This window comes from Oncorhynchus kisutch, linkage group LG4 (genome assembly GCF_002021735.2).
Source record: "Oncorhynchus kisutch isolate 150728-3 linkage group LG4, Okis_V2, whole genome shotgun sequence".
In the NCBI taxonomy this organism is placed as follows: domain Eukaryota; kingdom Metazoa; phylum Chordata; class Actinopteri; order Salmoniformes; family Salmonidae; genus Oncorhynchus; species Oncorhynchus kisutch.
This window is the reverse complement of record NC_034177.2, coordinates 28,502,972-28,520,069: the sequence shown is the minus strand read 5'-3', so window position 1 is coordinate 28,520,069 and position 17,098 is coordinate 28,502,972. Positions and strand designations below refer to the sequence as shown.

General features: G+C 41.9%; 1 protein-coding gene across 7 annotated transcripts in view; it reads right to left on the bottom strand.

Moving 5' to 3' along the window:
• mef2aa (myocyte enhancer factor 2aa) overlaps nt 1-17,098 on the bottom strand; it is a 114,814-nt gene that overhangs the window by 80,561 nt on the left and 17,155 nt on the right. For all 7 annotated transcript variants that reach the window (XM_020480716.1, XM_020480710.2, XM_020480711.2 and 4 more), the window contains exon 3: nt 1,973-2,165. In XM_020480716.1, coding sequence (XP_020336305.1) covers nt 1,973-2,026 — 54 coding nt within the window. In that variant the 5' untranslated portion in view covers nt 2,027-2,165. The remainder of the gene's footprint in view (nt 1-1,972; nt 2,166-17,098) is intronic.

The window sequence follows — 17,098 nt, the reverse complement described above, 5'->3', positions numbered from 1 at the left end:
AATCTGCAGTAATATTGGAGTGAGAGAGGTAGATATTTATAGGGATAAGGGGACTAGGCATCAGGATATATGATAAACCGTGTAGCATCAGCGTATGATGATTGTATGTGAGTGTGCATAGAGACAGTGCAAAAAAGTAATGTAAATACAAGGATCAACTCAAATAGTCCATGTAGCCATTTTGTTAGCTATTTAGCAGTCTTATGGCTTGGGGATATAAGCCTGTTGGTGTCAGACTTGATTCACCGGTACCACTTGCTGTGCGGAAGTAGTGAGAAGAGTCTATGGCTTGGGTAGCTGAGGTCCTGGATGGCAGGGAGTACTGGGCTGCACACACCACCCTCTGTCGCACCATGTGATCAAGGGTGGTGCTGTTGCCATACCAAGCAGTGCAGCCCAGTCAAGCCCCGTCAATGTGGACAGGGGCATGCTCGCTCGCCCCGCCCCCAACTCCATGGTCTTACAGACATTGATGGAGAGGTTGTTGTCCCTGACCTCCTTCCTGTAGACTGTCCCATCGTCTCCAGGGATCAGGCCTACCACCGCAGTCAGCTTAAGACATTTGGGGATTACAGACTGGGACAAGGAGAGGTTAAAATGGCCATGAATATGCCTGCCAGCTTTTCTACGCATACTACATTTAAGCTAGAGATATCCGTTTTTTCCATTCACCAGTGTCGCACTTACGCATCTACAGTGAAAGGTGGCAAAGCTAGAGCTGTGTTTTTTAACACCATGAGACATCCTGAAAATGTATTTTATCATGGAAATGTATGTAGCGTCAGTATGGTCTGACCTACAAGATGGTGTTCTCCGTTTTTCTCTGCGACCCCCAGAAGAGAGAAGTAAACTCGGGGAAAAGGGAGAGCCAGAGCAATAGAGCATGAGACAGAGAAATTAATGGATAGACATTGGTGAGATAGTTACCCGTCTCTCCCCTCCCCAAAAAAGTTAACCTCAGAGCCCATCCTTCCTTGCCATTGGATGAGAAGATTGTGACATCACCAGCCCCAAACACTTCCTGTTCCTGTGTCCCCCTCAGCCAATCATAGAGCCCCTACCCAAGTAGATCCATCCCCTCCACCTGTCCTAATTTTGCCTGATTCCGTACAGTTTTTTTCCTAAATTCCGTTTTCCATTTTTCCCAGTTCCGTTCACAAAAACCAAATTGAATGTTCTAAATCCACAACAATGTTTACACCACAACAGGAGACCACTTTTGCGGTTGGGGAAAAATAAAACATTTAAAGTTGTGTGTAGTCACCCTTTAATGCGAACCAGGAAGAGACCGTTATTTGGTTAGTGGTGTTTCTGTAAACTCATGTGATTGCAGAGTTTGCAAAACAAATGGCCACTGGATTAATTTAAATGATCATAATATCATTCTGTCAGGTAGGCATAGGCTACATTGTAGTTAACATTTTAATTGAAAAGGTTTTTGGGAAAGCCTTTCCATCTCTACCAGAAGATTGTTATCATTTGCTTCATCGCTAATGGCTACACAAAGTGTAGACATACGTGCGCACCGCACACATACACACAGACGTGCATTCCTGTGCCGTTTCAGAAAGTTTCTGGAAAATATGAATCACTGATGCATTTCGTGGCGAACTTGACAATGTCACAATGACTTGCGGGCAGTGGGTTCAGAACAACAACAACAAAAACTGTTTACAAAAAAACTGTATACCCCCACCCAAAAGGGCACTTAGTGAGTGGGAGGGCAAAGGGGCATGTGCTCTGCACAGGTAGAACCCTATCTGTGCACATGCCTGGTCCTGTGTTGTCAGTAGGCACTCTGAGTCCCTGTCAAGAATTCAAAACAGGTGGTTAAGTGGTGAGAACTTAACTCCTGTTTTCAACTCCATACAGGGCAACAGTAGCCTACTGCCATTAGCCTGTGTGTGGCAAGAGAGAGAGAGACTTCGTTATGTTGAGTGGAGGGTAGGGGGGATGGGGGGATGACACTGACCTGCCTGTTCCTCTCATCCATGATCCTCGTGATCTGTATCTTCTTCCGGCCCATCTCTGTGTCCTGTTTGGTCTCTCTGACACCTCAAGAATATCAGAAAAACAACAGAGCTTGTCTTCTTTCCTTCACTCCTAGCACATTGTACAACACTCTACTCGGTTTTACTCTGTACTTCTTGTGACCACACCACAATCTGCAGGAGAGAAAGAGAGAGAGAGAAAGAAAGAGGAAAGAACAACATATTTGTTTTATTTAACCAGGCAAGTCAGTACAGAACAAATTCTTATTTTTACAATGACGGCCTACCCCAGGCAACGCTGGGCCAATTGTGCGCCGTCCTATGGGACTCCTGATCACGGCCGGTTATGATACAGGCCAGGATCGAACCAGGGTCTTTAGTGACCCCTGTAGCACTCATATGCAGTGCCTTAGACCACTGCACCACTCGGAAGCTAACATAACACTGAGTGATCTCTTCTCAGGCACATCAAAGCAGCCAAGGAGTCTGTATTCCATTCCCTGACACATACAGAGAGGATCTGAGAATGACCGGAGAACATGATGTCTCCTTATCCCCCCACAGCAGCTGGAGCCACTGGCAGAACACTTCAGACTTTAAGGGGAAACTGCTTAGAAAATGCTAAACGCAATTGATATGTCCTTAGTGTTGAATAGGCCTGATTCAGAACCAATGAAAAGACTTTATAAAGCATTTTAAACTTAATTGTGAAATTATGTTTTCCATTTGAAGTGAGAAATTACTGCATTGAGCTGTTATTGAAGTGCACCTTGCCATTTATGACTCCCAACCAAGTACATTTCTACTGGGTTTATCTTTCTTCAATCTTAAAGCCTAACAACCAGTAACAGGACGACAGAATCACAGAGCTTTAACTAATATACTTCTGCTTCACTCTTCCTTATCTGACCCAGGCTGCTCCCAGCTTTGCTCTTAAGATGATTAAGAGTGCACCTAGTCTCAGGTTGACATCCTCAGGTTTAAATCCTCTGAGGTGGATGAGGTAGTTCCCACGTGAGGTGCTCTGTAACCTGCCAACCTGGCGACTGGTTCAGACGTCAGCAGGCCTTATGAACTCTGCCCTCTAGCTGCTCCTCTGATCTAAGGGAAATACAGTGCCTTCGGAAAGTATTCAGACCCCTTGACTTTTTCCACATTTCTGTAGCATTGAAGGTCCCCAAGAACACAGTGGCCTCCATCATTCTTAAATGGACATTTTTTTGGAACCATCAAGACTCTTCCTAGAGCTGGCTGCCCTGCCAAATTGAGCCACTGGAGGAAAGGGCCTTGGTCAGGGAGGTGACCAAGAACCCGATGGTCACTCTGACAAAACTCTAGAGCTCCTCTGTAGAGATGGGAGAACTTTCCAGAACGACAACCATCTCTGCAGCATTCAATCAGGCCTTTATGGTAGAGTGGCCAGACGGAAGCCAAAAGGCACATAAAGATTCTCCGACCATGAGAACTTCTCAGACCTGATGAAACCAAGATTGAACTCTTTAGCCTGAATGCCAAGAGTCACGTCTGGAGGAAACCTGGCACCATCCCTACGGTGAAGCATGGTTGTAGCAGCATCATGCTGTTGGGATGTTTTTCAGTGGCAGGGACTGGAAGACTAGTCAGGATCGAGGCAAAGATGAATGGAGCAAAGTACAGAGAGATCCTTGATGAAAACCTGCTTCAGAGCGCTCAGGACCTCAGACTGGGGCGAAGGTTCACCTTCCAACAGGACAACGACCCTAAGCACAGAGCCAAGACAGTCCAGGAGTGGCTTCGGGACAAGCCTCTGAATGTCCTTGAGTGGCCCAGCCAGAGCCTGGACTTGAACCCGATCTAACATCTCTGGAGAGACCTGAAAATAGCTGTGCAGCAACATTCTCCATCCAACCTGACAGAGCTTGAGAGGATTTGCAGAGAAGAATGGGAGAAACTCCCCAAATACAGGTGTGTCAAGCTTTTAGCATCATACCCAAGAAGAATTGATGCTGTAATCGCTGCCAAAGGTGCTTCAACAAAGTACTGAGTAAAGGGTCTAAATACTTATGTAAATGTGATATTTAAGTTTTTTTATTTGTAATAAATTAGCCCCAAAAAATGTTTAAAACAACAACAGTTTTTGCTTTGTCATTATGGGCTATTGTGAGTAGATTGATGAGGGGGGAAAAACTATTTAATACATTTTGGAATAAGACTATAACCTAACAAAATGTGGAAAATTTGAAGGGGTCTGAATACTTTCCGAAGGCACTGTATATACCTCTCCCTAGAGGAGCATTCATCACTGACACACAAAAAAATGCATATACAACTACATTTCACCATAGAGAAGAACCTCTGAATAAAGTTAACGTTAGAGTATTCAGCCCACGTCCAGAGATACAGTCAGCATTACAGACTACTGTGTGGTTACACTTGAGAGCTGACTAACATCATGGGACCAGAAATGGCCAGTTCCAGTTGCATACAGTAATTTGGGGGTTTGTGACACTGGCATTATAGTGTCTGGCTGTCTGAATCTAACCTCCACTGTTAGGCAAACTCAACATGAGTTCACCGAGCCAACAACCCACGCATGGCTGTCCACAGTAAGGAAACTAACCACGTAAAAACCCATTAAGAATTTCCCTAAACCACATCACAACACACCAGTGAGAACGAGTGTACTTTTTCATTCACCGTTTCCAAATACTCATACTGACACTTTTTCTACTGGTGTGTCTATATGAGTGTTTGTCTGTCTGTCTCTTACCTTGAAAGTAAGTTATCTTGCTTGTCTTGACACTGTATTGTACAATTGTACAGTAGGCCTGAATCTATTGCCAGTAAAACACACACATTCCACCATGTCTCTAAACTGTGAGAGGATATGTCATAGCAGTGCAGGACAGTGCAGGTTCTTGTGGTGTAATGCCTTGTGTCATGACATTTCTGTTACATAAATATGAGATGACAAGCTGAGGCCCCTCAGACACCAGGTGTGCTACACTCCGCTTGGTACAGCCACTCTGAATAAATATATTTCCTTATTCTATCTGTAAACCTAGATTGACTTGCATCATTTTACTTGAATGAGAGTAATAATTAACACAGTACAAGTTGTTTGCCATTACAAAAATGCAGACCAATTGTATCCTAATAAAAGGTGTTGTGAATCCCAATGTAAAATCAACACATAATAACTGGTGAATGTTAAGGCATACTTTACATTTTTTTAACTAGGCAAGTCAGTTAAGGACAGATTCTTATTTTCAATGTCTTGGTCAAGTGCAGAACAACATATTTTTTACCTTGACAGCTCAGGGATTCGATCCAGCAACCTTTCGGTTACTGGCCCAACGCTCTAAAGTAGTGTAGTGGAGATATGTGGCCTATCAATTAATAGAGCTGATGGAACAGGTCGGAATGTTTGGCTTAAAATGTTGAAAAACTATACTTTTTTCACATTTTAGGCGCAGCAATGCAATGTACACACGGCAGTAGGCCTATGAGTGAATGTTCCAAAATGCAATTTGCAGCAAACCACTGTTCTAAAATGTGCACCGCACATGCAAGTGGTTTCTGTTAGAAAGAGGGGGGACTTAGAGATGCAACTATCATGGGTTGCCAATTTGATTAGGATAATGCCTTTGGCTGCTAGACAATGAAAGGAAGTTTAAAGAAAACTAAATGAACAGGACAACACATATGTGTAAGTCTTTATAAAAATAATTGCCTCCATGTTTCTACGGTGGGATTTTGTCTATATGCTACTTTGAAGCAAGGTAAGACATGCCTCATAATGAGGTAAAACTTTCAGGTTTCAGACAATTAAGGAACAAGAAAGATATAGCCATGGTAATGATAGGCCTAACTGTCTTCTGGTAGATGGAAAGACTCCCAAAAACCTTCTCAGTTAAATGTTAAATAATAATGATATTTTGAGCTAAAGAAACACTACTAATCAAACAATAGTACTTATGTGCCTGCACACTGGAATACAATGGTAACTACCCTCAAGTGTGGTTTAAGCATTGTTATGGACTTAGAACATACATACATAAGTTGATGTTTTTCTGTAAAACAAAGAAAGTGTGACTAAGAATGAAAACCTGAAAAGGGTGGGAAAATATGACTGAGTTTATCTGTTTCAATAGTAGGCCTACTACAGAATGAGCCTACTGCACAGAACAGCTTGGGTTGGCCTGACTGGGAAAGATATGGGATTCATCATTTTAGGTAATTCAGAGTGTATGTCACTGTTTCTCATATAATTTTTCACACAGGGTGCCTTTCCTTTGCCAGGGGTGCCATTTTGAAAGAATTTGGCAAAATTAGAGTATACCCACTTCTCTAGGCACCACTACACCAATGGCTAGCGCTAGTTGGCTGTACATGCACCTAAACTTCTGTATTTTTCAACCTAAATCTTGTTCTCCATCCCCTTTGTAAATAATGAGCCAACATGTTTTCAGCACTTTAATTTCCATCGCTGATCAAAACTCATTTTCTCATGTTCTCGTTTGTCTCTCTGCAGAAGACATACGTATAGTGAGAAATATGTTTGGAACATCAAATCGGAAGTAAAATCGCAGTCTCGAATCGCAATACACATAGAATTGTGAGAATCGCAATATACATAGAATTGTGAGAATCGCAATACATATCAACTTGGCACCTAAGTATCGTGATAATATCATATCATGAGGTCCCTGGCAATTCCCAGCCCTACTATCTACAGTTGAAGTCGGAAGTTTAAATACACTTAGGTTGGAGTCATTAAAACTCGTTTTTCAACCACTCCAAAACTATACAAAACACTCCAAAACTATACAAAACTATAGTTTTGGCAAGTCGGTTAGGACATATACTTTGTGCATGACACAAGTAATTTTTCCAACAATTGTTTACAGACAGATTATTTCACTTATAATTCACTGCATCACAATTCCAGTAGGTCAGAAGTTTACATACACAGTTGACTGCGCCTTTAATCAGCTTGGAAAATTCCAAAAGATTATTTCATGGCTTTAGAAGCTTCTGATAGGCTAATTTACATAATTTGAGTCAATTGGAGGCGCACCTGTGGATGTATTTCAAGGCCTACCTTCAAACTCAGGTACTCTTTGTTTGACATCATGGGAAAATCAAAAGAAATCAGCCAAGACCCCATAAAAAAAATTGTTGACCTCTACAAGTCTGGTTCATCCTTGGGAGCAATTTCCAAATGCCTGGAAGTACCACGTTCATCTGTACAAACAATAGAACGCAAGTATAAACACCATGGAACCACACAGCCGTCATACCGCTCAGGAAGGAGACACGTTCTGTCTCCTAGAGATGAACGTACTTTCATGTGAAAAGTGCAAATCATTCCCAGAACAACAGCAAAGGACCTTGTGAAGATACTGGAGGAAAGAGGTACAAAAGTATCCATATCCACAGTAACATTAGTCCTATATCGACATAATCTGAAAGGCCGCACAGCAAGGAAGAAGCCACTGCTCCAATACCGCCATAAAAAGCCAGACTACGTTTTGCAACTGCACATGGGGACAAAGATCATACTTTTTGGAGAAATGTCCTCTGGTCTGATGACACAAAAATTGAACTGTTTGGCAATTAAGACCATCGTTATGTTTGGAGGAAAAAGGGGAAGGCTTGCAAGCCGAAGAACACCATCCCAAGCGTGAAGCACGGGGGTGGCAGCATCATGTTGTGGGGGTGCTTTGCTGCAGGAGGGACTGGTGCACTTCACAAAATAGATGGTGTCACGAGGGAGGAAAATGTTTTGAAGCAACATCTCAAGACATCAGTCAGGAAGTTAAAGTTGAGTCGCAAATGGGTCTTCCAAATGGACAATGACCCCAAATATACTTCCAAAGTTGTGGCAAAATGGCATAAGGACAACAAATTCAAGGTATTGGAGTGACCATCACAAAGCCCTGACCTCAATCATATAGATAATGTGGGGGCAGAACTGAAAAAGCATGTGCAAGCAAGGAGGTCTACAAACCTGTTACACCAGCTCTGTCAGGAGGAATGGGCCAAAATTCACCCAACTTATTGTGGGAAGCTTGTGGAAGGCTACCCGAAACGCTTGACCCAAGTAAAACAATTAAAAGGCAATGCTACCAAATACTAATTGAGTGTATGTAAACTTCTGACCCACTAGGAATGTGATGAAAGAAATTAAATCTGAAATAAATCATTCTCTCTACTATTATTCTGACATTTCACATTCTTAAAATAAAGTGGTGATCCTAACTGACCTACGACAGGGAATGTTTACTAGGATTAATGTCAGGAATTGTGAAAAACTGAGTTTAAATTTAGTTGTCGAAGGTGTATGTAAACTTCCCGACTTCCACTGTAACTTAATTAACTACAGTTAAAAATCATTGGATTGGTGTAAACATGGGCGAGCGAGTTTCTTAACAACATATTTTTTTTCCACCAGTCTCAGGATTATTCTTTTCAAATTAAAATCACATTGAGTGATGTTTTATTTATTTTGTTTTTTATTTCACCTTTATTTAACCAGGTAGGCTAGTTGAGAACACCTTTATTTAACCAGGTAGGCTAGTTGAGAACACCTTTATTTAACCAGGTAGGCTAGTTGAGAACACCTTTATTTAACCAGGTAGGCTAGTTGAGAACACCTTTATTTAACCAGGTAGGCTAGTTGAGAACACCTTTATTTAACCAGGTAGGCTAGTTGAGAACACCTTTATTTAACCAGGTAGGCTAGTTGAGAACAAGTTCTCATTTGCAACTGTGACCTGGCCAAGATAAAGCAAAGCAGTTCGACACATACAACAACACAGAGTTACACATGGAATAAACAAACATACATTCAAGAATACAGTAGAAAAATCTATATACAGCATGTGCAAATGAGGTAGGATAAGAGAGGTAAGGAAAAAATAGGCCATGGTGGCAAATGAAATACAATATACCAATTAAAACACTGGAATGGTAGGATGTGCAGAAGATGAATGTGCAAGTTGAGATACTGGGGTGCAAAAGAGCAAGATAAATAAATAAATAAATAAATACAGTATGTGGATGAGGTTGATTGGATGAGCTATTTACAGATGATCTATGTACAGGTGCAGTGATCTGTGAGCTGCTCTGGCAGCTGGTGCTTAAAGCTAGTGAGGGGTGTAAGAGTCTCCAGCTTCAGAGATTTTTGCAGTTCGTTCCAGTCATTGGCAGCAGAGAGCTGGAAGGATAGGCGGCCAAAGGAAGAATTGGCTTTCGGGGTGACCAGTGCTGCTGGAGCGCGTGCTACGGGTGGGTGCTGCTATGGTGACCAGTGAGCAGAGATAAGGCCTTGAGCCAGTGGGTTTGGCGACGAGTATGAAGCGAGGGTCACCCAACACTGGAGGGTAGTATATGGGGCTTTGGTGACAAAATGGATGGCACTGTGATAGACTGCATCCAATTTGTTGAGTAGAGTGTTGGAGGCTATTTTGTAAATGACATCGCCGAAGTCGAGGATCAGTAGGATGGTCAGTTTTACGAGGGTATGTTTGGCAGCATGAGTGAAGGATTCTTTGTTGCGAAATAGGAAGTTGATTCTAGATTTGAGATGTTTAATGTGAGTCTGGAAGGAGAGCTTACAGTATAACCAGTCACCTAGGTATTTGTAGTTGTCCACATATACTAAGTCAGAACCGTAGTGATGCTGGATGGGCGGGCTGGTGCGGGTAGTGATTGGTTGAATACTAATATGCATTTAGTTTTACTTGCCACAGAAGGTGAGTTGTATGGCATTGAAGCTCATCTGGAGGTTAGGTAACACAGTGTCTAATGAAGGGCCAGAGGTATACAGAATGGTGTCGTCTGTGTAGAGGTGGATCAAAGAATCACCAGCAGCGAGAGCGACATCATTGATGTATACAGAGAAGAGAGTCGGCCCGAGAATTGAACCCTGTGGCACCCCCATAGAGACTGCCAGAGGTCCGGACAAAAGGCCCTCCGATTTGACATACTGAACTCTTATCGGAGAAGTAGTTGGTGAACCAAGAGAGGCAATCATTTGAGAAACCAAGGCTGTTGAGTCTGCCAATAAGAATGTTGTGATTGAAAGTCGAAAGCCTTAGCCAGGTCGATGAATACGGCTGCACAGTAATGTCTCTTATTGATGGCGGTTATGATATCATTTAGGACCTTGAGCGTGGCTGAGGTGCACCCATGACCAGCTCTGAAACCAGATTGCATAGCGGAGAAGGTACAGTGGGATTCGAAATGGTCGGTAATCTGTTTGTTAACTTGGCATTCAAAGACCTTAGAAAGGCAGGGTAGAATAGATATAGGTCTGTAGCAGTTTGGGTCTAGAGTATCTCCCCCTTTGAAGAGGGGGATGATCGCGGCAGCTTTCCAAACTATGGGAATCTCATACGATACTAAAGAGAGGTTGAACAGGCTAGTAATAGGGGTTGCAATAATTTCTGCAGATCATTTTAGAAAGAGAGGGTCCAGATTTTCTAGCCCGGCTGATTTTTAGGGGTCCAGATTTTGCAGCTCTTTCAGAACATCAGCTATCTGGATTTGGGTTAAGGAGACGTGGGGGAGGTTTGGGCGAGTTTCTGTGGGGAGTGCAGGGCTGTTGACCGGGGTAGGGGTAGCCAGGTGGAAAGTATGGCCAGCCACAGAAAAATGCTTCTTGAAATTCTCACTTATTGTGGATTTATCGGTGGTGACAGTGTTTCCCTGATAGCTGATAGCTGGTAGCTAGTTAGCTACCTAGTTTCAGTTGAGGTATTCCAGTTCGGAGGTAAACAGAAATACTTTAGAACAAAAACAGATCCACACCACATTGGGTGAGGCGGGTTGCACGAGAGTATTTTGAAGTTGAGGTTTAGGAGAAATCTTAAAAAGAATGTGAAGAAAGATATATAAAAATATACATACATGGGACGAGACAAGACAGAGACATAGACGTCTGACTGCTACGCCATCTTGGAAATGTGACGAACCTCCCACTCTGTCTGCTGTATTCTTTCCCTTTGCTCTTGTTTTCTTTATTAGGATGCCGGTGGGCGGAGCCGAGAGGGTCGTCAGCGACATGGGACACCTCTTCCCCATTCATTGAGGAGACTCTCTCCATGCAGACGCACTGTTAGAATTTGGTTATGGCATTTTTGTGTGTTTGCTTGCTTTGGCACCTTTCAACACCCTTCATTATCACATTTATGCACGCAACCACTCACTTACACTACTGATTACTGACTACACTCACCATTGTTAATTGTATTTACGTTACATCAGTTAATTATATTTTTGTTATTCCAAATCTCCATGTTGTCTCCCTTTTTTTTACGGACCTCGAGCCGGTTCGTGACAAGTGGGGGCTCATCTGGGATTTTGAAGGTATTGTGTTTGGGAGAAAATGTGGAGTTCATGTTAAACTCTATAGGTGCTTTGTTTGAATCTTTTGTTACAGATTTTTCTGGAGTTGTAATGTTTGGTAGGCCCAGTATTGGTTGTCTTTGTTTGGTAAACTTGCCACTGCGGTGGATAGTTGGTTGTGTGCTGTGTTGGAGAGAGTACATTGGTTAGTTTCCAGGCCCCTGCTAAGGTTGGAGACTCTTCCTCTACTCGCTGTTGGGACATTGGTCTGAGGAGGTGAGTACAATCGGCTGTGTACCTCAGTGGGAGATTTGGGTAGGGTAGTGACACTTGCTACCCGGCGCTAAAGCCTTTCTTTTTTCCCTGTTAGGTTTAGTGACGTGTTTCACTTTGGAATACGTTGGGCATGGTTAGTTTGTAATTTTTGTGTGGTGTCTGGACTGAGCAGTTGTCTCGGGTGCACATCTGTGGCTCGGGGGAATCTGCCAGCATGATGAGTGTTTTTTTTTTTTTTTTTCTTGCCAGCGGGCTACAGTGTGTAATTACCCACCGCAAATCCGTACGAAGACTATGGTTGAGTTATTGTTGATTTTGGGGAAGCTCCATATATATCTTTATCTTCTGTGGTGCCCAGTGTGATTGTCATTTCTCTTGTTGTGGTCTGGTGTGCTCAGCATAGGGGAAGAGAGAGAATTTCTTTATTGTATTTACTTGTGACTATGGTGTCTAATGTAGATGAGTTAATTCGCTTTCCATCAGAGGAACTGTTATAATTATGTACTGAAGAACAGCTGTTGAAGATTGCTGAACACTACAAGATTGAAATTAGTGCTAAAAGTCTAAAATTCTGTTAGGTTGATATTGAAAGCCAATCTGATGGAAAGTGTTATTCTTGAAGTTACCACTGGGGCATCCTCTGCCGAGGACTCGCCGTCTCCCCGTTTCGTTACAATGGCCGCGCCAACTGTTAGACCTAGTGGTCTGTCTTTTGAACAGAAAGAACGGCTTCTGTTGCAACTAGAGCATGATCATGTAAAGTATGAAAAGGAATTGGCATTTAAACAGGATTTGGAGCGTGCAAAAATCAAGTTGCTACCAGAGCGGCTACAGTTGGTTAGGGAAGGAAAGCTCTCAGGGGAGAGTTTGCTCTGGGAAGGTTTCTTCTTTCCTCTTAACCTCTTGAAGCTAGAGGGCACAATTTTTATGTTTGGAAAAATAAGGTTCCCAAAGTAAACGGCCTATTTTTCAGGACCAGATGCTAGAATATGCATATAATTGACAGATTAGGATAGAAAACACTCTATAGTTTCCAAAACTGTAAACCTGATTCCTTTTTCTGTGGCTTCCGTGAGGTGTCAACAGTCTTTAGACATAGTTTCAGGCTTTTATTTTGAAAAATGAGCGTGAAGGATCACATTGCGTAAGTGGAGAGGTGGGGGCTCTCAGAGTGAGTTTGTGCGCAATTGAGTAAAGCCGCCATTGTTACTCCCGCTGTTATGGAAAAAGCTACACACTCGGTTGATATATTATCGAATATATATTTTAAAAACTACCTGAGGAATGATTATAAAAAAACGTTTGACATGTTTCTGTGGACTTTATGAAGACTATTTGGAATATCCGTCTGCGTTGTCGTGACCGCTCTTTCCTGTGGATTTCTGAACATAACGCGACAAACAAACGTCGGTATTTTGGGTATAAAAATAATCTTTATGGAACAAAAGGAACATTTGCTGTGTAACTGGGAGTCTCGTGAGTGAAAACATCCAAAGATCATCAAAGGTAAACGGTTAATTTGATTGCTTTTCTGATTTTCGTGACCAAGCTTCCTGATATGCTAAGTGTACATAATGCTATGCTAAGATATCAATAAACTTACACAAACGCTTGGATTGCTTTCACTGTAAAACATAATTTCTAAATCTGAGACACCCTTCATTATCACATTTATGCACGCAACCACTCACTTACACCACTGCCAAACAGTAAAAAAAAATATTTTTTTGTCATACACGTGGTACAGTATATGATATACCACGGCTTTCAGCCAATCAGCATTCAGTCCTCGAACCACCCAGTTTATAATTGAAAATAATGCCATTGTTGATTAGATGCTTAAAAAAAAATTGGCTATTTCTGTTGAACCATATGGTCTATCTACTAGAAACTCATTGACAATATGGACACAGATATAAAAAATGATTTTATACTTTTTTTATTCAAGTATAAATTACCAAAGTTATAATAGATTGCCTTAGATTTTCTGTTAATTACCAAAATTACTGAAGATTCCAGTAAATTTGGTAAATTACCGGTAGCTTTGCAATCCTAACTACAGTTAAATAAAACTAGCAAATCAGGTCTGAAAACTAACTGAAACTAAACAGAATTTCAAATAAAAATAGAAAAACACAAAACTATAATAACCTTGCACTCCAGGCCAATACAACAATTTGATCCATAAGGTGAGGTAAAATGAACTCTTCCTTTAAAGCATTACTCAATGCTAATGATGCTTGATAGGATGATTCTGTCCATTTAACCTTGCTTAAGAATGTAAACATATACATCTCACCATGTACTCTTTAGAAGACCTCGATAATGTACACCTGGACCACTTTGTCTTTAAACCGGTCCAGCAATTCTGAAAGGTTGCTTACCAAACATTTGCACCACAGAGATCAATGTACAGTGAATATGTCTCTACGGAGACCACATCAGGCTGACATCAAAATCAATACCAGCTACATGTCCCACAGAATGTCCAGATGAAACCAAGCCTCACTCACGACTACCATCTGAGTGTAGTGAAGCTGTTAAAATAGTGGAACGATGTTGTGCATTGTTTAGCTTAAAAAGCCCCTGTAGATCCTTGGTATTCATCTAAGGTGGAGTGATGTTTGACCACTTTTGTTGTGTGTTATTGTTTGTGTGAGAGACAGGCCCAGAGAGGCAAGCCCAGTAGCAGCCACTCTCCATCTCTCTGTCCCCTCCTCCCTCCCATGAGACAGGCCTCTGGAACACGGGGAGGGTTGGTGACGGGGTCGGCCCTTTCACACTCAATAAAACATAGTCCACTACCACTGTAATTACTGAACACAGAACATCCGCCTCCCTCACTCTTTCGCTCTCAGTCAGTAAGTCTGAATAAGCTCTGCACATATGCCTAGTATTACTTAACCTTACAATACATCTCGCAATGCTAGCAAACACAAAATATGACATCCTACATGGTTTATTTCATAAAAAAGGATGAGAACAGGAGCTATTATTGACCCTGTTGTTGACCATGTTATTATGCTGTTATCAACTACAACACAAGAGTCTAAAACTACATCCAGAGCATGATGTGGTTACAATGATGATCTATAAAAACTTAAAGCCAAGAAAAGCATCTAATACTTTGAATGTTCAGCTCTTCCTTGCTTAATTAAGACTCTGTACTTTCAAACGTGTACTGTGCTGTCTGTCTAACTGAGTGTTTAATATGAGGAAAGCCTTCCCTATTTCCTCTGACTGTGATGGACATCAGTCATAGTCCTGAGCATAGCCATGACAGTTGTGCTTCCTGTGTGTGATGACCTCATTTGACTATCCTACCACAGGGCCAGGCCACAGCGTGAGCAGACAAGACTCAACCTCCTGCCTCTCTACTTCCTGTTTTTCAGGACCCCTCTAAATGCCCACTGCAGGGGAGGTAGGGGGAAAATGGAGGGAGAGAAAAAAGGGAAGGAGTGTGCCTTGGGGACACCCTTCCTCTCTGATCCCTCTGCTTGTTACCTTCCTGACTGTAAGTCTGAGACTAAACAACAACACTACTCCATCTCCTGTTGATTCTCTCTGTGTGTTTATTATATTTACAGTACATGGCCATTAGACAGGCTGGACAGGCACATGCTGCCACACCAAGCACACAACCACTTTCTATTCTTTTAGACGTCAGGCCTTTCCTTGTTTTGCCCAATATGGATAATGATTTGAAACATAACCTGAGTTACATAATGATGAGTTATGCAAGTTCATACATAACAAGAAAACAGCCATGTAAAACAGTATAAATATTCAATTCAACTCCAAAACTTGAAAGTGTAAGGAAGTGGCTCAGTTCCAGTTTGTAAGGCTTTAAGCGGAGTGGGACATAGAGCAAAGAAAACCCTCACGGTTCTGCTGCTTAATTTCAATGAGACCCTGACATAACTGCATTAAGAAATGAACACCCCAACTCTTTGTTCTTCCTGTCATCAGGCTGTGCTGTACCTGTAAATGGGGCTGTTGGCCTGGGGGCGAGTGGAGGCGAGCCAGCCTCTCTCTCCTGCTCCTACACTTCCCTTTGTGATTGCATGCTTATCTCCCACTCCAGCAGAGCAGGGAGACGGAGGATTGTGGTCCCAGAAGAAGCATCACTAGTGTTAATGTCTCCTGATGCTAATCTGACACAAGGCTGATCCTTCACAAACCACTTTCTCCATTCCTCTCTCTCCTTCTTTTTCCTTCTCCCTCTGTCTCCCTCATCTATCTCCCTTTCTCCCACTCCCCCATCTCTCACCCTCTCTATCTCCCTCGTATCTCTCTCTTTCGCTCTCTCACTCTGTACATTCCCTCACCTCTGTTTCCAAGGCAACTAATGAGATATTAATAAGATCTACCAAAGGGCTGTGTGAACAAAAATTAGTGGGAAATAGGCTTTGAGAAAAAGAGGGAGAGCAGCTTGCCTTGTGAGTTAAATAAAATGCTTTAAATATGTGCTCGTATTGGACTTTCTACAGCCTGTTAACTTTATTTGTAAAACATTTATTGGGGTGACATTATTTTCCTAGACAATGACTTCAAAAACAGTACTGAGAAGCTAAAACAATAACTATATGAGGGCCATGACTGTTATAAAGAAATGTAATTTCCACAAAACATAAACCTATGGGGTGAACTGAAATATGTAGATATTTTCTACATGGTCATTAAGTTTAAAATGAATTGCTTGGCTTAAGCTTTAGATTTTTTTAAAACATGAATGCTATACTCTGAAGAGGTTTGCAATATACTGTTATTGCAATTGTGAAGAAAAAAAATTTGACTTGCAAATCTCAACAAATGATAACTCCTAGGAACCATTGTGTGAACAATGAGTTTAAACCCACACCCTTTGAAATAGCTGTGATACGTTGAACCACTAAAAGCTATGTGAGAAAACTCATAATGAAAATGTTACATTGAGTAATGGCTTTATGTCACTGACGGAATGAAGGGTGAATGTGTTGTTTTTTAGATGACCTCGAGATACCAACAGACAATAGAAAGTATTTTCCTTTGTTTATTTCAATGAATAGTTATACTCAAGTAGGGCTTGTTATGATGTTAGTAGATCCAGCCCTGACATACTGTACATTGGTAATTCAAGTCAGAGTTCAACAAGGGTTGAACAGTGACTCACAAATATTCCAGAGCATGTTCTGCATAGCTTGCATAGTAAACAATAATGGTTTATTGAGCTTATGGCTACTGGGGCATGGCAATGCTTCTCCACTTGTATAATTATTTTAGCATGCATTTTAGACCTACCTTGATCAAGTTGATAAAAAAAGAAATCCATTGACATGTATGAGTGTGTGACTTGTAGGGGACAACGATGCAAAGGTTAGCGTTCTTGCTCTGAGTGTTTGTGTTGAGGAGTCAAACCAAAGCAGGCCAGGCCAGGCTAGGCTGCGAGTGGTTAATCTCTCCAAATGATGACTGCTACCTCAATCCAACTCTCCACTGACCCAGCTGTAAACCCTCAT